This window comes from Ascidiella aspersa, chromosome 3 (genome assembly GCF_963924565.1).
Source record: "Ascidiella aspersa chromosome 3, kaAscAspe10.2, whole genome shotgun sequence".
NCBI classification, from domain to species: Eukaryota; Metazoa; Chordata; class Ascidiacea; order Phlebobranchia; family Ascidiidae; genus Ascidiella; species Ascidiella aspersa.
Window position 1 is genome coordinate 33082903 of NC_139449.1, and position 22403 is coordinate 33105305.

Genomic DNA, 22403 nt, shown 5'->3' on the forward strand with positions numbered 1-22403 from the left:
CAATATTATACATCCCGTTAGATTTAACACATAAATTAAACATTTGAAAAATCCCTCCTTTACAGAAACGTTCTAAAAACTTCAACGTTTCACCCAGCACTACTAATTTGTTTCCACCGGTCTACAAATATGATCTTAAACCTAATATTTTAAGTAAAGCTTTTTTTAGCTGAGGTTAAATTGTACAGATTTTACCTATTTTAAAACAACCTCAAGGTTTATTTACAAAAAAGTTCAGTAACCTTTTTGCCCCAACCGAACTAGATTGTTTCTAGGTAAACTTCATGCAAAAGAACAAGTAAAATTTTAGCAAATATATTGGTAACGACAAAAACGCAGTAGCCTGAACAAAACAGTATGCACAAAAAAACGTGAAAATGAACAATTGAACTCTAGCAACATTGTTTACATGCAACTATACAGCAGAGGTCTCAATAAATTGCTATCGAACACTTCTAGCAGCTGTACAATGGAATATATATTTGTACAACAAACTTATTCAAATATTTTATCTTTAAAAAATTAAAAATTAATATTTTTCTGCCATGAACATTACTTTTTTCTTTCTATGTTATGCTACATTTGCAGACAAAAACAACAAAATGCATACGATAAAACACAACAAATATGATAATAATCACGCAGTTGAATAATATTTATGTTTGTAGTAAAAACGAAGTTGTCATGTGTGCTTACCGTTGAGGTTTAAAAACATTAGAAAAATATGTAAAATGCTGTGTGTTTATAATTTGTGTGTAGCATGGAGGGAAAAACAGTGACAAAATTGCAAGACACATAGCAACTACCAAAATCAAACTGAGCAGAAAGGCGTAGCACCTGAATTTACGTCCAAAAGCTACAAAATAAAATAAAATATGAACTTAAAACCCGTGTCATGCATAAAAAAGCAAAGCCCGAATTAAGTACAGCAACAGTTTGAAGCGAAAATGAACACAAAAACGCGGTAAAAATTAGGTACGCTTTGTCGCGGACGGACTTGTAAGTTCCTGAAGCATTCTTTCCACGTCAGTTGTCATCTGCTGGTAAAAAAGCAAAACAATAATTGTTTTAATCGTTACTAGGAAAACTTTGTTATTTTAAAACATTTTTTTATCAAAAAATTGTCATTTTCCTAGTTATTTTAAAACATTATTTACACAAAAAATTGTCATTTTCCTAGTTTTTATAATGTAGAAATATCAAATTAGGTTGTACAATAATTTAACTCGGTGTGCTAACGTGCTCTGATTTAATGGGATTTTCAAGTCTTAAAATTGTTAATCATACAGATAATACTACTACTTACTGCATATTTACAGACTATCGATCATTAGATTATAGACAGAAACATGCAAGCTTCTTTTCACGGTGGAACAAGGCTTTGATTTAATTGTTAAATTTTCATTCATGCTTATGTGGTAATTATATAATAGTGAGGATGCCATGCATATGTTAAGGTGGACTATACAAAGTAACAGTCTAAAACTTAACATTTTTATTACGGTAATAAACTTAAAATATTAAGAACATATTTCAGAACTTTAAATTATATAATTTATCTAGCCTGTTATGTCAAACTTAAAGGAGTTTTCAAAAGGGCCGTTCTTTAACAGTGTAAGTTCACATTTTAAACATACAGTTACAAGGGTCCCCTTTCCGCTGGTTGTGTTTAGTTCGAAATTGCAGACTAAACTGCTGCTTAAAAAGCAAGACCAGTCGGTCGCTGTTCATAGTGGCAGCATCCGCCTGCTGAATTTAAGATGTACCTGTGCGCTGACTGCACTTTTACTTGCCGATCGTTGCCTGTGGCTGCTCAACGGAGAATCGGGAAATTGAAGCGACGAGGTTTTGTGGAATTCCAGGTTGATATTTACTTGGTTCATTTCGCCCGATTTTGTCGCTAAAGTTTTCACAAAAAAAAAACGGTAACAGTACCGACAATGACATGCACACTTCATGCTTCTGAATATTTAGCGTTAGATATTTGGGGGAGAACAGGCATTCAAGATTAGATAGTGTTGATTCTAGCAAGCACTTAAAACCTATACAGGGCAAGCATTTTTTTTTAATTTTCTAAAATAACTATATGTTACATAATTTTGAAATGCAACGGTTACTTCTAAGAAAATATACATATCACTGAATTATTTCTGCTTCTTTTAGCAGGAGTTAAGTATCGTATCATATTTCAAGTTAAAAGTTAGGCATTGTGGTAGTATTAGGATATATACAAATACAAGGTATTCATGCATTTATAACAAAAGAGTATTACAATTTCTTCTTAGTCAATAGGTTCACTAAAAAAACTAATTTACCCCGAGCAAAAACGAAAAATAAATGAATCAGTTGACTTTTATGTCAAGAGTCTTCTAAGATTGCAAAACGTGCTGCTTAAATTGTAAATAAGGATTTATTACCACGATACCGTCATTTTGCTACAAAAACTTGAATCAATAAAAAAAAATTGATTTAATTTCCCCAAAAACCCAGTAACTAGTACAATTGGACTATCCTCTTCCAAAAAATATTGCATTTGCTTATTTACATTCAAAGTTTTTCATAAGATTAATTATAAGGCTTTCACATCTGAACGACTCAAATTTAAACAATATTTTTTTATGCAACTTAACAGTTGAACAACCCACTTTTAACCAAAGAGCATTTAAACAGCCTAAATTAGAAAAAAAAAATTAGAAAATTAGGCAACGCATATTTAAACAGATAAACTATAAACAACAAATAATTAAACAGCTTAGCTCAAAGAAACGAACACTTATACAACTAAGTATTTTCAAACATATAAATATGGAAAATTTACGCAACGCCTTTTTGCGCAATCCACTTTTACGTAGTCACACCTAAATAACTAACATTATTTATACCACGCACCTTTCTGCTTTTGAATTTTAGATTGCTTAAGAAAACCAACTAACATTTAATAAACAAGGCAGTTTAACACAAAGGTACCTTTAACAGCGGCCTCCCGCTTATAAGATTCCAACATCTTGTCAACATCCACCGACTCTACCACCTTGGCTCCGTGCTTCTTCTTCGGAGCGTTTGTTCCGGAGCTGGTGGCTTTGATCTTCTTCCCGAATCCTACCTTGCTCTTGTGACGCTTCACCTTCTCCGCTGGGTGGGGCTCTTCAGCCACTTTCGCCACTTCCCTGTGAAACAAAGTTTTCCGAATTTTATTTCTGATGTTACTTTTTCTTTCGCCTCTTAAGATCTTGAATTCAAATGAACTTCAATGAAAAACGGAGATGAGTCCACTACAGCATTTAGTTTAAAATACAATTTTTTTTTCACCTTTATGCGAATTATTACATCTCCTAAAATACAACACCTTTTAATGCAGTTCATATTTAAGCTTAAAAAAGCACTTATAGATGCATTTTTAAAACTCTGTTCCATCTAGTATTCGAAGTCGAAGTCGGACTCGGGACTCAAGTAAGACTTTACGTCATACTCAGGTTACCCAAATTTAAAATCCGACGTGCACCTTGAACGGAATAAGCGGGACGCAAAATTGCAGTTGAGAGTATAATCGGGATTTCTAGTTAAATGCCTAGCCTTGTTAAACTGTTATAGGACTTATTGTGCGCCTGAACTTTTCGTTTATCTTGTTTCATTTTACTACACTAATAAAACAATACTTCATGAAAAATGTAGCAAAAATAACTCAAAAGAAAAGTAGGGAAGAGGTTTGGATAAACCAGGCGTACATTACCCGACAAAAAGTGCCTTACACTGTCGTAGTTGAAAAGAAGAATGACCTCGAACGTTTTAAATATAGTTTATTCCTACCTCACCAAAAAAAGGTCAATTTAATTCAGATTTAATAAATGTATATATATATATATATATATACACTAATCCAGTGTTAAAAAATGACTAATTTCTATCTGTGCTCTAAAATAAATTTCAAATGGTGGTAATACATAGAACCGGTTATTACTAATCACCTTATCCTTCTTCAAAATATTAGATTCTAGAGCTCGGTATGGGTAACGCAAGCACTTACTGTTGTTTAGGGGGGCTCTTGACCCGCACCGGTTCCTGTTTCTTCGGTATAGAGCTGACGGGAGCGATTAGTCCTTGCAACGCTGCCCTCTTCAAGATGTCCTTCGCCGCCAACGAGTCATTCCGGTCGAACTGTTTATAACAAACGATCGCGCTGATTAAGGTGGAATTTAGTGTTTTGAACCCATGATCCTGCTAAGAACAGCTTTTTAAGAATGACGCCTGTTTTAGTGATAAGCTGTTGTTATTTTAAAACAAACAAAAAAAGATGTGTAACAGTAAACTTTTTTGTGTAGATATTTAAACTAATTTTAATATGCTAGGCTTGCTAGATTAAAGAATTCGAAAACCTTGCCAATGTTTAATCGCTATCTATTAAAACTTGTTATCATGAAGAGAGGGCGAAACCTTATTAAGTCCAAACGACTGCAAAAACTAGCCATCTTGGGTAGGACGAGAGAAAAGTCTCTAAACGTTGAAAAATTTTGCCAAACAAAAAAGGAAAATTTTGCCAACAAAAAATTACCAATTAAAGTACTGCAAACTGATTGATTCTAAGCTTTTGATCTTTTATACTGGCCAATAGGAACTAAAATAACAGCAAAAACTTATCAATGTAAATCAACAGCAAAATTTTCTTTTCAATTATACAAGTGGTCGTGGATCCAGTCAAAATTTGAACTGGCCACAATCCACAGAAGCACCAAAAGCTTGCTAATGCAAATAAGTCACACACTAATGAAGTCGATATTTCGATTTTTGGATAAAAAAAAACCTACATAGCAGCATAAAAAAAAAACAAATACGGGGGACAGTTTATAAAATAGCGATCACACTCACCTCTCAAGTTAGGGTATCGAAAAAAAATGTCAAGTTCTCGGACATTCCTAATGCAAACTATAGCCAACTTGAAATGTCTGCGACCCGAGGTGGCAGCAAACCCAGGCAACAGTTGATAACAGCAGCCATTACTCACTTCTCTAGAAAGCACAGCAATGAAGCATCCATTCATCCCAGGAGTCTGACGCATCCTCAGGAAATTCTGCTTCAGTGCCTGCGCCTTCTGCCCTCTAGGGACCACCACAGTCTCCCTCTCCCCGTCTCTGACGTCATTGGAGGTGAGGGGCAGCGTGGGCGGGCAGACCCGGAACGGCCGGGCGCCCTCCCCCGTGTCACGGTGCCATCGGGTGGCGCTGTTGACCGCTTGTTCGTTTTCTGCTGGGTGGATGCTGCGAGTGGCGTAAACCACTGCCTGGACGCTCGGCACTAAGTGGAAAGAATGGAGGAGTCGTTTGCGTTGGTAAATGGATAGCACCGATGGTTGGTTGCGAACACTCCTTACTCCTTTCGTGTTTCTTAATTTTTGTTCTCCCAATTTTTAATTTTAAGGTTAATTTCGTTAAGTTCACATCCAAAAATTTTATTTAGGCTTAACGATTAAGAACGCAGTTTTTAGTCTTTTATAAAAAAAAAATGCCTTCTGTAGTCATCCGGTGCAGTTTTTATTTTCCCTTTAAGGATCAGGTATATGCATGTCATTCTATTAGATCGGCCTTTTATTTTGTTAAAAAGGTATCATTTTCATAAGGCATTTAACATTTTCTTTAAAAGTTCTCCACTGTAGCATCTTGTTTAAAATATGAGAATTTTTCTCCAAAGCGCAGTTTATATTTACATAAAAAAAACCTGTAGGTTCATTTTTTATCCATACGTTTCACCTCGTATCCTAGTTTTCAACCTTTAAAAAATCAGGTCGGAGTCGGACTCGGGACTCAAGTAAGGCTAAACGTCATACTCAGATTATCCGATTTCCGAATCCGACTTGCGCATGCGCAAAACCAAATTCGAAACCGACAAGACCGCAAATTGTAAATCACAAAGGTGTAACAGCATATCGAACAAATTACATCCACGTATAGTGGGTTGTTTTAAGTCTAAAATTAAATAAAATCTTACCTTTTAGCGCTGCCTTTAGCACCTCGAGGTGCGACTTTCCGCATTCTGTGGCTCGGTTGTGTCGCTCTCCGTGCGAGAGATCGCGCAGCACAGAGAAGTTCTCGCTGTCGCCCTCGTTCAGCATGAAGTCGACCGGGTTGGCGACGGCTGTGCGCGTGCACTGCGGAGTCACCAACACCACTTTGACGCGCGAGAAACGAGAGTCGCGCTTTAGGTCCAGGTTCTCGAAGCGGTCGTTTAGCAACTTCACGTCTGCGAGGAATTGTTTTTAGGTAAAATCGACTGTTTGTTTGACAGTGGGGGGTTGGTATGAAAGCGGTAAGACTCGAATGTTTGCAAGTTGAATGAAATTCATATCTGCGTACCAGTGTTGTAATGACTTAAGTCATTGACTTCATTGACTTGACTTAAGTCTTTTGACCAAAATAACTAGACTTGACATAAGTCTTTTGGACAAATGACTTGACTTGGACTTAAGTCATTTTATCAAATAACTTGGGATAAAATTAATTGTTTTTTTATAAAATTGTTCTCAATTTATCTCTGTTTTGTACATTAAACACTTTTATTGCTGTATATTGCGTTTGTGTTGTTTTATTAGTTAAATTGTTGCTTATAATAATCGAACGAGTTTACCAATTTTACTAGTTTAACGTTTCATTTTTATGTCAATGACATGACTTGAAATTGACTTGCTCTCATAAGGAAATTACTGGGACTTTACTTGCGCAACCGATGACTTGGACTGGGACTTGACTTGTTATTTTTGCAAAAGACTTGACTGGGACTTAAAATTTACTTGTTTACAACACTGCTGCGTACCATTTAGTCTCCTTTATTGTTATGCCTTTTAAACGTATCGACATAATACTTTGAAAATAAATCACAAATATTTTTCGATATGTTTTAAATTCGACCATATAGTTATTCGTCATTCGGTTTAGGCCAGAGGTTCCCAACGTGGGCGGTACCGCCCCCTTGTGGGCGTTGGCGACTTACAAGGGGGCGTTTTGGGTCTTTTTCTAATTTGGGGGGCGCTGAACGCACATAAGGGGGCGTTACATGAAAGTACTGATGGCAAAATTTTGTAAAAGGTTCACATAAAAATAGTAACAAACAGCATTGTAGGTAACTTTTAGCCTTATGGCAACTTCCGTACTGCGAACTTGTAGTAATTTCCCGACCATTGTTACGTAATAATTGGCTTTCTTATATTAAGTTGTTTGTTGCGTTTCACCGTTTTATACGCGGCAAAATGTTTGTATATTTAAAGCAGGGCTCGCCGCCGGATTCGGCCAGCCGCGCCCCTATGACAACTAGACATGAGTTCATTTCAAATACTTTTTGACTATTTTACGTTTAGTACGGTAGAAAAATTTTAGCGCTTCGCGCGAATGATCTTTCTACGTCCGGCTTGTTTACACATTTTGAAGCTGTTTCTGGACTAGATCAGCGCTTCTTTACCGTTGCACCGTGGAAGGCTACCAAGTGCGTCACGGAAAAACGGAAAACGTATTAAAAATATTACACATATATTTTTAACATTTTTTTGGCAATGTAATAACAAAAACTAGCAGGAAATTTAAGAGAAATGCCGGTATACCCCCAAAAATCGCGCTCGCTTCCCTCGCCAGGTGCGCCCGGACTTAAAAGATTAACAAACACTGCACTATCTATTAAGGTTAACGCGTTTCCTAAAAGCAGCTTTATTACACTTTTCATTAGTAGTATGGATGAAACAATGCGGCCAACGGAGACCTTTCTGAGTTTGGTTGGCGACTAGAAAAGGTTGCCGACCCCTGATTTAAATTTTCCTGGTAATGACATAACCTGGTGAAATAATGTATCTATAAATTCCCACAGTGAATGTATGTTAGACAACCTAAAATATGACTGACAGCTTATCGAAACGAAAGTGAAGACAATATGATGTTAGACAACGATTAATATAATACTTTACTGTAAAACAAGATGAGGGTGGGCGATATGAAATAATATTGAGCCCAAGGGGGCACTAGTGTAAAAAAGGTTGGGAAACACTGGTTTAGGCGGCCGTAAGCATCGGACATTCCCTACACTTACTTTTCAATCCGAGTTGCTTCAGCAGTCCATTGAGTTGTTCCCTGTGTGCGTCACTTCGCACTCCGCAAGCATACACGGTCGGTCTTCGCATCGAATCATCAGTTTCTTCATTTGATTCGCTGTTTCCTTCCAGCAGCAAGTTGGAGTTGCGCGTTAGGGGATTCCCGTACATCAGCTGCTTCGCTTCGACGCGTTTTCTTGTGACGCTAAAGTCGGTCGAAAAATAAAAGACTTTTTTAAAAAAGTAATTCATTTTCCAATCTTTTTTTTTTTTTATTGTGGCACAAAAACAAAATTAACCCGATTGACAATTTTTTTCCTTTTATTGATCAAGTAAGTAATGTTTTTTTTTTTTCTTTGTAAAAGTGAAACGTTCAAAGAACTTGTTAAATGGTTATTTGGCAAAATTTGCGGCTTAAGTTCCTGAATTATATTGATATCGGATCGGTAACGATACGACCCTAGTATTGGACGAGTACAAATACTACCACTCGGGAACGGGTATCGGCTCCGATCCGATATTATCGGACATCCCTACAGAGACAGGTTGAGCCTCTCAACCGAATCTGTTCTAACTTACTTGTGCAGATAGACGGCGAGGTGCGCGGTTGTGAGTCCTGACAAAACGTCGGTGTGGAGCAAGTCGCACTCGTCGTCCTCTGTAAGCAGAGCAGCCACCGACTTCACGGCCAGACTGCTCGTCTTGTCCTGAACGTATAACAACAGCTTATTCGTGACTTCGTGGCCTGCCATTAAATTTAACTACACCAATACTAAGAATTCCCCACTATTTATCATTAGTGGCCCAAAAAACAATAGGCAGACTCTGTTGACCACGGTACTGCTTACGAATTAAAAAAAATCAATATTTCACAATTAATTATATGCATAGTTTTACTCTATTAATTTTGTGCTATTACCAGCTGCCTAAAATTTAAAAGCAAAACGATCCCAGACTGGTACTTTCATTGAATAGCAACGAAGTGGATAAGCTCAGAAAATCCTCTAAACTCGTTCCCTAGGCCAGTTTTTGACCTTAGTGTACATGGAAATAAGTTTTAGGCGTCAGTAGAAATATTTGCATTGTTTTTGTGAGGGCTTTAAAATGAAACCTCTAAGTCTAACATAATGCCGTGAATAGACTTTGTTTAATTAAAATTTTTACATAGTGCTAATTGGTAGCCTACCCCTGTGTACAAAATAACCGTTTTCAGTTGATCCTCCCATGGTCCTTTTTATTGGCAACGTCTTTATTTAAAGAAAGGATGTTGAAAACGTGCTATTCAATTTTGTTGCCAAGTTAAAGATTTTTTTTTTCATTTTTTTTATAGACAGAGAAAGAAAGTTTTGAACAAGTTTTCAAAAAAGGTTACATTTAGGAAACAAAGATGCTTGTAAAATCGCCGAATTTTGCTAGAATTCACCTTATCTGCGTTTGAGGTTTTGCAAACACGTTTTTCGCGTAGACGTACGTTTGCTTTTGACAAATATTACTAGTTAACTAAGCTTTTGTGTCTCCTAACTAAGCTTTGCCAAAAAATCCCATGTAATTTAGTATTACATCCTCCAATATTATTTTAGTATAGTTATGCGCATGTAACCAAAGGCACAGCGCGTTATAAAAGATTTATCAAACTTTACTTTTACAATCTGTTTCATGTTGTTCTATCCCCAAAAGCGACATCTCAGTTGAGTCAAAATATAGGTTTTCGGGCCTAATAGAAGGAGTGGTAGACGGGAAATGCATTCCTGTGTTTCTTCTGTAAACTGTTTATACATCGCGACGCTTCAATTGCTATGCGGTGTATTAACGGCGCCACAACTGCTGCCTTACGGCAAATTTATCCGTTTTTTATTGCCAAAACATTTTCATGGTTTTAGTCAATATCCGACTTTTTGTGAACCAACAATAGATTTGGGTCTGAGGTCAGGACACAAATTACTGTTCAAGTTTTGTGCGCAGGCGTCACAAATCTCGGGAATTGTCATGTTTTGGCCACACAAAGTGTTATGTATTATTATTTATCGTCGTTTACCACGTACTTTTACGCTTCAGTGATTACGTGTTATCGCGCCATTGATTCTTGTTTTGCATTCGTGGCGCTATCTAAACGTGCTCGCTTCAACTTGCTACTTGTTAGACTTGTACTCGAAAGTAAACGCACTCAGTTAATCTGAGAACACAACAAATTGGCGACGAGGATGGGATCCATGCGATCTGCATATTTATTTTAATCTCCGCGATCAAAATAAAAGTTTACTGAAGAAAAAGAGTACAAAAGAAAATGGCTACTAAAGAACTAGTGGAACTGTTCAAGCACCAGCTCGAAGAGCAGAAGAAACACATAAGTAGGCAAGCTGCTCAATTGGAGGAACAAAAGGCACATTCTGCTGCTCAGCTCGAAGAGCAGAAGATACACATAAGTAGACACATGGAGGAACAAAAGGCACGTCACAGAAAAGAACTGGATGAACAATATTCCAGAAACAACGAGCAAATGGCAAGCTTTATGGAAACTCTCCAAAAATTTGCAGCTGGCAAAAGTGTTTCCCAGCCTGAAGCTTCATTTCCAATCAGCACGGTGCCAAATTTTGCCCAGTTTGAACCAACCATGGAACTGTGGACAGATTATTACAACCGGTTTTTGACATTTGTAGGTGCACATTCTGTTCCTGGTAATAAAATACCACAAGTGTTTTTGACTAACCAGTCTGCAGTTGTGTATAAGCTTCTACAGAATCTTGCAACCCAACAACAACCATCAAAAGATATCAATGAGCTCACTATGGATAATATCATAACCTTTATGGCAGAGCAATTTGACCCAAAAAGGTTTGTTGTTAGAGAACGGTTCAAGTTCTGGAGTGAAATGCATCGGAAACCCGGCGAAAGTGTAAATGAATTGGCAGCAAGAATTCGCCAAGATGCTATTACATGCGATTTTGCTTCAATTAAGAATCCACAAGATGATGCCATGTGTACAAGGTTTATCTGTTCAATAAAAAATGAAGCAGTTTTAAAGGCTATTTTCAAGGTGCAACAAGGGCTGACATTTTCCAAGGCAATACAAATAGCTCTTGAGACTGAAGATGCAGCCAAAGTGGCAAAAGAGACCGCTATGGGCAACATATTTACCCCTTCCGTTGAAGCAAATGTTGTAAGGGAAAAGAAAAATGTGGAAGTGAAGACCTCTCGTAATTTTGTCAAAGGTCCACCATGTGGTAGATGTGGTCGAAAGGGTCATTCAGGTACAACCTGCTTTCACAAAAACTCTATATGTCATTTTTGTAAAAATAAAGGACATCTTGAATCTGTCTGTTTCAAAAAGAAGAAGAGCCAAGTGAAATCCATCACCAAGCGCAGTGTTTTGCAAACCGTCAAAGCTATTAATTCAACTGGCAAACTGCAACAAGAAGTCAATATTGATGGTCGCACATTTAGATTTGAAGTTGACACTGGAGCTGGTGAGAATTTTATTTCCAAAGAAAGATGGCAAGAGCTTGGCAAACCCACACTATATCAAAGCAACTTGTATTTTGAGTCTGCATCTGGACACAAGTTACCTACACTTGGTGTATTCGAACCAAGGCAAGTAAGTGCTAATAGCAAGGTAATTGATGTTCCAGTTAAATTTATCGTCACCCATATTTCTAATCTTAATCTTTTGGGTCGGAGTGGAATTTCTAAATTAGGGATATCTATTGATGCGCTGATGCAACTGAATGGCTGTAAATCTAAAATTAGTAATGTTACGCCAGTTAGTATCAGTGGTTCACATAAATCTTTACAACTTGCATGTGAACAGCTCTGTAATGAATTTCCGAATTTATTTACACCTGGATTGGGTTGTTTGAAAGATTTTGAACTTGATATTAGGTTTAAAACTAATGCAAAGCCTATTTTTTGTAAACCTCGACCAGTGCCCTTTGCATTACAAGAACATCTGGCACAAGCCTATGAGGCAGGTATAGCAAAAGGTGTTTGGGAGAAATCTCAATTTAATGATTATGGGACTCCTGTGGTGCCTGTGTGGAAAAAGCGATTACCGGGACAGGAAAACCGACCTATTCGTGTTTGTGGGGATTATTCTGTTACTGTAAATCCACAATTAGAAATCCATCGGCAACCACTTCCCTTACCTGAAGATTTAATGCGCCAACTTGGGGGTGGACATGGTTTTAGTAAAATTGATTTGGCTGATGCCTATAACCAGATTTTACTTAGTCCACGGAGCCAAAAGAGGCTTGCATTAAGTACGCATAAAGGGGTATTACTTCAAAAGCGACTTCCTTTTGGAATAAGTTCTGCGCCTGGATATTTTCAAGAAATTATGGGACAGCTAACCTCTGACTTAACAGGTGTAGCTGTTTATTTAGATGATATTTTGGTAAGTGGGTCAACTGCTGAAGAACACCTGCAAAACCTCCGCGCACTTTTGCAGCGACTTCAAGACAGAGGATTGAAATGCAAACAACAAAAGTGTGTGTTTGCGCAACCCAGTGTTGAATATCTTGGACATACGTTGTCACAAGTAGGAATTAGAAAAGGACAAAAGGTGAGTGCAGTATTGAAAATGCCTGCACCAAAAGACTTAGCTACTCTACGTTCTTTTCTTGGTTGTGTTCAGTTTTATAACAAGTTTTTGCCAAACTTAGCTACTGTGTCTGAACCTCTTTACAGGCTTACCCGTAAAGGAACTAAGTGGGATTGGGGTAAAAGCCAAGAGGCTGCTTTCAACAATTTGAAAGAAATGTTATGTGCAGATACTGTTCTGGCACATTTTGACCCTTCATTAAAAATAGGGGTTTCTTGTGATGCATCTAACGTAGGGATCGGTGCAGTTTTGTTCCACAGATTCCCAGATAGCAGCGAACGTCCCATCGTGACCGCATCTAAGACGCTGACAAAGACACAGAGAAACTACAGCCAAATCCAAAAAGAGGCACTCTCCATTGTTTTTGGGCTGCAAAAGTTTCACCAATTCCTCTATGGAAGGAAATTTATATTGGTAACTGATCACAAACCTCTATTAGCTATTTTTGGACCGACTAAAGCAACTCCAGCTTTAGCAGCCAATCGTTTGGCCAGGTGGGCATTATTACTTGGTCAATATAATTATTCTATTGAATATCGTAAAACAGGTCATCATGGAAACGCTGATGCACTCAGTAGGATGCCTGTTGGACCGGATCTGGACTTTGACAAAGAAGAAGAGGAGGAGAATACCCATGTGGTAAATGCAATTAAAGTGGTCAGCATGCAACTGAACCCCACAGATCCCGGCGTTTTGGTGAGAGAATCATCAAAAGATCCTGTTATATCCACAGTGATGAGATATACAAGAGAAGGATGGCCTGAGAAGGTAGTTCCAGGATCAGGTAAAAATAGTAGTTATACTGTGGAAAGTTTTAGAAAAATATTATCTTCGCTTTCAACATGTAATGGGTGTCTACTCTACGGAGCTAGATTGGTAATCCCGCACAGTATACAAACGCCTGTTCTAAAGTTGTTACATTTGGGTCACTTTGGGATTCAAAGAATGAAACAGTTGGCTCGCACAGCTGTATATTGGCCCAGAATTGATAATGATATTATGGAAACATGTCATAATTGTCATACTTGTCGTGTGTTTCAAAATAAACCACAGAAAATGACAAATCACCCTTGGATGCTTCCAGAAAAGCCCTGGAGCAGAGTCCATATAGATCATGCTATTAATTTTTTGGGTAGTAATTGGTTAGTGCTAGTGGATGCTTATTCTAAATATCCATGTATTCATCTAACAAGCTCAGTTTCAACACGTAGTACTACAGAGCTTTTAGAACAAGATTTCGCGCACTTTGGTTATCCTCATACCATCGTGTCTGACAACGCCACTTCATTCAAATCGGAGGAATTTCAAAGTTGGTGTAGAGAGAGAGGGATCATTCACCAAACAGGAGCTCCCTACCACCCAGCAACAAACGGAGCAGCAGAACGGCTTGTACAAAGTTTCAAGCAGGCATTAAAGAAATCCGACTTGCCACCACGAGCGGCACTGCAAGAGTTCTTAATGCAATATAGGCGAACGCCATTGGCAAGTGGTTATTCACCCAGCGAATTGCTGACAGGACGTCTTATCCGTACCAGGATTGATGTTCTTCTACCTTCTCCAGCACATGTGGCTCAGGGAAGGCAAACCAAGAGCAACAACAGAGACCGACGCCCCGGCTTTAATACGTTTAAAGTTGGAACCCAGTGTTACGCACTTTGCGTTGGGCCTCGGCACACACAGGAACCTAAATGGGTACCTGCTGTTGTTGTTAAGGTTTTCGGCGAAAGAAGTTTCAATGTCAAGGTCATCCCCAGCGGTCCTACATGGAGACGGCATTTGGATCAACTTCAGCCAAGGTTTTCATCGGATACCGATGATGTTCGTCGAGGTGCGTTGGAGCCCATACGTGCTCCAAAGGGGTATTACCTTCGCAACCCCAAAGAGACTCCCCAGTGTCAATAATATGTTTTACTCTTTTTAAAGAGTAAAGGGGGAGGTGTTATGTATTATTATTTATCGTCGTTTACCACGTACTTTTACGCTTCAGTGATTACGTGTTATCGCGCCATTGATTCTTGTTTTGCATTCGTGGCGCTATCTAAACGTGCTCGCTTCAACTTGCTACTTGTTAGACTTGTACTCGAAAGTAAACGCACTCAGTTAATCTGAGAACACAACACAAAGATATAGTGGTAAAGGCCTCCTCTTATTCAGATGTAAGTAGGGCTTTAACAAGACCCACATAATTCAGTCACAAATGGAAACTTGTTTGTACAAGGATCGTAAAGGGAGCATTGTAAACGTTTTACAGACGCCTATCACGGGATTTAGACTTTGTTTAAGATGTACGTTCGGAACAGGGGCTACAACACAACATTGATTTGGGTAATAATAAAAAGATTTGGACTGTTTCAAGATAGTCACACTTAAACACGTGTAGGAATCTACTATTGATTTAAACTTAGCTTGAATAGTAACAGTCATTTGATGGACAAGAGCTAAAACGTCTAGTTTTGAAAAAATAAGGCAATTGAAAGACAATGATGTGACACTTTTGAGTGGGTTTTGCCAAAAATATTTTTTCTCACTTTAACTTGTAATTTTAAAAATCAAAATTACTTGAACATTTCGTAACTTATTAAATACGCTTTAGTATTTAATAAGACTTTGGTGTAGCACAAAAGACAACAAAACACCTTATATTATTTTATATTTATTTTATTGAATAAAAATCAAGTCCCTTTTGAATACCAAGCCTTAAAATTTAATAAAGCAAGTCGCACGATGAAGAGCCTAAGCGGTTGTTAGGGCGGTCATGATGGATTCGTAGCGCACAATGGCAAAATCAACACTCGTTCTCAGGTCAATATTTGCCCAGCCCTTGTCGGGTTGAATGAACGACGAGCGCCAGGGCCCTTTAAATTACACCTAGAAAGGCCATCCAAAGCCACAACTTGTAGTACTATTTTTTCGCGTTTGTGCGTAACGCAAAAATTCGTGTCGTGCTTTTTCATGTATTGGTTTTAATTTCGACCGCTAAAAATCTAAAAACGCGTTTTTGAGGTTTGAGACCGTAAGATCTTAAGTCGGCAACCTCACAAGGACATCTTACGAGAGAGAAACAAGCGACCAAGAGTCCAACCAAAACAAAAACAACTTGTAGCGTTTGCGGCTTTGTGGGGCTTTTCGGATTTGCGTCAGAGGCCATTTGACGAGAATTCCGCGGCTTTGTTAAGTAGCAATACAAAGACAACAACAGGAAGGTTTGCAACTCTTTACTTTTTGGCTGGTTGCAAAACTTTTTGGAACCAATTTCTAAATGTCCTTTGTTCGTAACGTACCCCCGTGAAAACCAGCAACGCCATAAACTATTTATGAGGCCAAACAAAAAAAATTACGAATAAAGTGCTTATTTTAATATTTTGTGTTTTTGATTGTTACTACTCATAGAACAAGGATTTGAACGAAATAAGTAAACGTTTTCTTGCATGCACATATGTCGTATGTTTTACAATAATAAAAAAGAAATTAACAATATGCAATATTTGAGAAGTTTCTGTTTAGAATGTCATGCTTGTAATTTTTTAGGATTTGAAAAAAGCTGGCAAAGGTAAACGGGAATTTTTAAATTTCAACTTTAAATTTTATTTACCTGGAAAAAGAAGAGTTTTTTTAGAATACAGTCTGCAAATTACTAGCTATAACCACCTGTAGTACCATGCACTTGACAACTGGTCAGGTTTGGCTGAAACGTCAGTTTATTTTAGGCTTTCGTGTGTTTTTATTACTTTTATTACAATACTTTGTTTGCATGTGTATTTCACTTTACTTATAGGAACTGATATATGCGTCATGATCAACAAGCAGAAACCGGCTGCCAATGGTTTTGAATTCCATGAAAACATGTCCTTTTACATACATACATATATATATATATATATTTATTTATTTACATTTTTTTGTGAAAAAACAATCGATTATACGCCTGGTCACTTTCGGTTTGAACACTTAAAGGAGTTTACTTGTTTGTGTGCTTACGAGCCACATCCCTTAGAAAGTTTTCTTTTAATTTGCGAAGGAAATTTTTTCAATTAAGGGAGGAATTGGGTAGGAAACTGGAATAAAATAAAGGTTTTTCATCGGTTTTATGCAATAAAAAGCCATTTAACTCTAATGTTTGGTATGGTAAAGAGTCTATTAGGCCAATAACCTAAGCATAAAACTTGACAGTGTTTCCGCTTGTTAGGGAGGAACATGAAAAAAACTTTAAGAATTCCTGGGTTAAACTAAATCATACCAAGACTATGTAAAACAACTCTGTAATTTTTAGGGTTAAAAAGTTTGGTTATTGTAATCTATTATCGTACTATTTCCTGACAAACTACGCATAAAAAAGGCTTACCGAATTTAGTCGGGCTGATAGGGATTTTTTAACAACTTAACCTGTTTGGGTTACGAAAGAACGCTAATGCCTAAATTATTTGGTTATTGTAACTACATCGATACAATTCCAGGAGCGGACGAGTACAGTTACTGTTGTGAAATGTTTACTAATGTAATGTATTTCGCTCCTTGCCGTAACTAATTTCGCACACTACGATGTATTGCCTATTGCGTATTGTTGTGCTGGAATGCTAATTGATTTTACGTGCTATATAAGCCGAGTTCTTCTCAATTCATTGCAATGCTTTACTTGCATTTACAATACCACAGTTTCTACAGTGTGGTACCGAGTATCGGCGCCGATCCGATAAAATTAGACGTTCCTACATGTTGCACAACACGCGGCCAACGTAAACCGGTTCAAAAAATTGGAAATCCTAGTTCATGCATAAACTAAGCTCTCTGTCAAAAATGCAGCTTGGAAAAGGCACCTGTAAAACGAATTCGCCGTTTGTGTACATGTCGAAGCACTTCAGCACGTCCTTCTGGTCACGTGGAAAGAGCAGCACGTCGTCACAATGGCAATCGACTTGGTAGAACTTGCCCCTAGGTGGCAGCACACCCTCGACCTCGGCGTAGTGATTGTCTCTCAGTTTCTTGATCACTTTTTCGAGACTATAAAAATCAGTTAAGGTTTTGTTTTTAAAGCAAACTGTTGTCGTCTTTACATTGCGGCATAAAACGAACTGAGACTGTATTACAATTTTTTTCGGCTATTTTTCCTAATAATACGAGTTGGAAGGTTTGTATTTATAGGTAAAACACATATTCTCTCAGCTTATTGATAACTTTTTTTAAAGCAAAATGTTTTTGGGCTTTTTTACCACTGCCACAAAAACTGAAACTGTATATTTTCAAGTTTTGGTTTGGACATTTTTTATTATTCGTCCTTTTCAACATAAATAGTTAAGGGTTTTATAGTTAGGTAAAACCCTGAATGGTCTCTTATCTAATTTATCACTTTTTGGAGATTAAAACACAGTTAATGCTTCGTTTCAAAGTCGTTATCACCTTTTATATCACTATATATAACAAACTGAAACCGTTTTTTTATATGATTTTAGCTTAAACTTTTAGATTCAGGTAAAAACCAATGAAATACCATGAGTGATATCATTAGGTCTTTTTTCTTCTTTTAGAATCGTGCGTTTAAATTGGCATACATTCACAGCAGTACAACTGGAACAATCTTAATTTCTTAACTGACATGAGCCTGAAAACAGTTCCCAATGTACAGCGCATTGTGGTTACCTCGTTGTGGTCGTGTTGATCCAGGCATATTGCGGCAAGAAGGATGCACACTTTTCCTGTTGACGGACAGCTTCGGGTAGAATGTAATCAATGGACAGAGACTGGTTCTTCACCTGGTTGAAAGAAGCAAATTGCTGGTAGCTGTATCAACACGACAAACGCCCACCAGCTAAAGTAAATGCCCTGATTACAGTAAAAATCATTATAGTTAAATGTTGCATAGCCATTCTCAGCATTTTACGCAAGGTTTTGCTTTGGTGGACGCCAAACATTTTAAGTGGCTGAAACTCTTTCGCTTAAGCCTATTTGTTCGTTTGAGTCCCTAGAAGAAAATCTGCAATTAATTAATAAATTAACAACACCAGGATGACTTTAAATACTTGCTTATAAAGGAGCAGTGAAATTTAAATTATTTCGAAGGTGGGGACTACTGTTTGATATTTAGAAGCTGAATACAGTATGTCGTATGTTTGGCAAAACTACTTCCTAAAAATTTCAAATTGGCCTTGAGGTAATAACCCAATGGTTAAGAACCATTGGTAAAGGTAGTGAAACAACCATCCAATGCCAATTTTAATTTTATATATAGAATTTCAACAACACCAAAACGTTAGTCCACAATGATAATTATATGGTGGCAAAAAATGCCTTTAAACATTTGTGAAACATGGAAATAATGATTTTTGCTGTAGGAAAGTAAATTTATATTATATAACAACACACACGACAACATTAGTCATAGAAAACTTTCAGTTAACTATTTTTCAGTGAGTTGAACAACAACCAATTTAAAAACCAGTCACACTTGTGAAGTGCCCTAAGTGGGACTTATTTGCCACTGAAGCACAGAAGATAGGGATTTAAAATTTTAAGTGTTATTGTTGGTCAGCGACTTAACTGTTTTCCTGTGACGTAAGTTACATAAGAGGGTGCCGCAGATAAATAAGACAATTTCTTGTGCTGTCTGTTTTTCAATAAACAGATACTTTTTGAACTTTTTTTTAATTACAAGCTTGGAGGCAAAAAGTCTATTGAAATTTAGAGAGACAACACACATATCCTGTTGCCGTATATTTATATTTGTCTGAAGCAACTTAACAATATTTTTTATTTGGAAAGACAAAAAACATATGTACAAAATTATTATTGTTTTTAATTGGATTCAACAAAAAATGAACTTACTCTGCATTAAAACAAAGGCAGCATGTAATATTTTTGTGGAAATTTGTCTGCAAAACTTTGACATTTTTTACAGAAAAGTCAAAAATTACACAAAATTATTAGACCCCACAAAAAACAAAGAATTTCACAAATTATTATTTTTTTAAAAATAGGACTCAAACAAAAAAAATATTTGTACTTTACCATAAAGTAAGTTTGTATATATTTATGGAAAGTACACAAACATATCTATTTAAAAAAGTTTAAAACAAAAACACAGAGTTCTTACCCTGCATCTTGCCAAGGCCGCTGCAAGTCGCACTTGGTGACCCATAATGGCCTGTTCCACGTCCAAAACTTCCTTGTTAATCTTCTCGCCAACAATCCGGCACCTTGGTGCCCATTTGCGATTCAAGAAATCGAACAGCATGACAACCACCAGGGCATTTGTGTCATCAGACTGGTGGAATTGTCAGTAAAAAAATAAACAGTATGATTGATTATTATGTAAACACGATAGACATAAGTTTACTCAAAAAGAAATTATGTGTACTGGAAAATTAATAGCACAAAATTTCAAAATAAAATACAAATGTTATTGTTTTAATTGCTTTGTATCTATTTATTTTCACACCTTTAAATGCTGTTAAAGTTTGTTTTCTAAAAACTATTTTAAATTTTGAATTTTGTCTGGTAAAAAATATTACCAAAATACAAAAAGTTGTATCTTACAGTGGGATGAGAAAAGAAATAGCCACTATCAATCAGTATTTCTTCCAGCAATTCTTGATCTTAAAAAGTATATAAATATAAATACAGTTAGAGCTTTACAAAAGATTTCCAAAATCATATTTGATTGTTTTGTTTAATTAGTCAACAACATTTTCTGTCGATCACACATAGATGTGAAATGGGTTAAAAACATGCAAGGTATTAAATTGTGCAAGATCAAGATTTAGAGCAATTTGGTTTTGGGAAAACCAGTAATCTAATTGCTAACATAATAAACACAATGAAGCGAGTGGTAAAAAATAACTCACATTTAAGAGTTTCATAGGCCAGCTCATAAGCTTGTCTCTTTACTTTCTGAGATTCAAAGACTGGCGTGATTGCCAACATTGCAATAGGGGTGTACTGAACCAAAACTTCGCCTGATGTCGTTCGGACAGCCAACCGTTCAAAAATCTCAGCAGCAGCAACATACACTTGGTGCTGATAACCATAGTGACCGCCAGAAAGGAAATCTGGTATACTACGGGCTCTGCGCTGATACTGGAAATAAAATAAAAGTTTTTTAGTAGTGCAAATTAAATTTGGTTGTAATACATAAATAACTATATTTAAACTAAATAGTAGACAACGTTACTCAAATAAAAACATATGCCTCTAATATACCAAAGTAATGTAGGGTTATATATAAATACAAAAAAAATACAATTTTGAACACTATTTTTACATACCTCTGTTCCTTGCATTGTCATCCATTGTGGCATTTTGCCGAAAGGGGTACTTAAGACAGCAGTTTCACTGTGGTGCAGTCGTGGGTTCTCGCTAATCCAAAGAAGCTTTTCTCCTTGTTTGTTGCCAGAAAATATCAACGACTTGTGGTTGGCACTCAGCCCTAGTTTAAAGAAAATTTAAGAGTAATCAGTATCTGTATACTTATAAAAACTGATATCTGTTACTTTGCTGTCAAGAAGTCAGTCTAACACAAAACAGATCTGATGACCAAACATATAAACGGCCAACTGCGATTTACAAATCATCTCCACTTCAGAGCATGTCAACAACATTGGTGCTACGTTATATGCTGGTCAAAGTGGTCACTTGTAAAATAAAAAGCACTCCGCAAAGAACAATGGAAACAATAGTACACATGTGGGAAACTTTGAACAGCTATATAAACAGTTTTGCCACTCCACTTGTAAAGCCGGTATTTCCAGCACTACTGCCAAACATCAGGGTTATTAGATTTTACCCTGAAATCACTATGATAACAAAACACTAATGCGACAATTTTTTTTTTTTTAATAGCATATAAAACAATAAAAAATCATCTCTAAAAAGTAAAAAAAATTTAATATTGATATTTAATAAATATGATTTGCTTTTAAGTTTATTACCTGAAAGGTCACGCTCACTGCCGTTTAAAAGAGAATCATGTTGAGATGGTGAATGGACACTCCGGCGGCTGAAATAAAAAATAACAATAACAAATGAAACTAGATGAACACAAGAAGACATATATATACAAAACATGTAGATTGAATACTTACATCCTTTTTATTAAATCAGGCATACTGCAGCAAGTTACTCCAACTTATTACTGCACACTGTCAGCAAATTAAATGAATACTTAGTAGCCAATGATATATGATGCTTATTCCCCTAACTACATATAAAATTAAACAAAACTAAATATTATCGAAACTGATGAAATATCTAAATAAAATAACCGTCTGCCGGCTGTCACTTGGCTACGCCTTTTTGCTGTCTTCATCCTGTCTTTGTTTGTACTCTAACCAACTCCAAAAAAGTGTAGCTCCATTTTCCTATGAACAACACTTTTTTACTTAGTTAAACATATTATTGTTTCACTGTTTCTTCTGAAAGATACCCTCTCCCATCTTGCTTATTTCCAACTTGTAAAAGGTCTCACAAATGAATTGTAACTAGGGTAACTGCTCTGTTAACTCTAGAAGTAACTTCCTGTAGCCTTTGTTTGGTTTAAATCAAAACCTAGCACGTAAACAGTGTAACTAGATACAACCTCAAAGAAACACACGCCCTGAGTTTACTACGTGATAAACTCAGATTGTAACTTGACACATCGTGGTTTGCAGACCAGTTTAAGACGTGACTAGATATTCGTTCAATGTTTTTTATATAGTACATTACGCCATTTAATTCCACATCATATTGTGAAAAAGTACCAAAAATTAACAAACTTGT

At 36.7% G+C, this 22403-nt stretch overlaps 1 protein-coding gene across 1 annotated transcript; it reads right to left on the reverse strand.

Annotated features, from left to right (window-relative positions):
- Positions 1–334: 334 nt before the first annotated feature.
- LOC146162576 (putative methyltransferase NSUN7) lies at positions 335–21947 on the reverse strand. The gene is made up of 16 exons (XM_083384686.1): positions 21728–21947; positions 21575–21642; positions 20912–21072; positions 20492–20723; positions 20184–20242; positions 19741–19911; positions 18291–18403; positions 17471–17654; positions 8642–8769; positions 8062–8267; positions 5980–6231; positions 5000–5289; positions 4025–4155; positions 2968–3167; positions 1767–1900; positions 335–1040 (listed from the first exon to the last, which is right to left on the reverse strand). The coding sequence occupies exons 1-16, from the start codon at positions 21748–21750 to the stop codon at positions 972–974; spliced, it is 2421 nt and encodes an 806-aa protein (XP_083240812.1). The 5' UTR covers positions 21751–21947; the 3' UTR covers positions 335–971.
- Positions 21948–22403: the final 456 nt, after the last annotated feature.

Coding starts and splice junctions, on each gene's coding strand:
- LOC146162576 (XM_083384686.1), bottom strand. CDS start 21,750: ATGCCTGATTTAATAAAAAGGAT. Junction 20,243..20,491: donor GGCCTATGAAACTCTTAAAT/GTGAGTTATTTT, acceptor ATACTTTTTAAG/ATCAAGAATTGCTGGAAGAA. Junction 3,168..4,024: donor AAGAGCCCCCCTAAACAACA/GTAAGTGCTTGC, acceptor TTTGTTTCACAG/GGAAGTGGCGAAAGTGGCTG.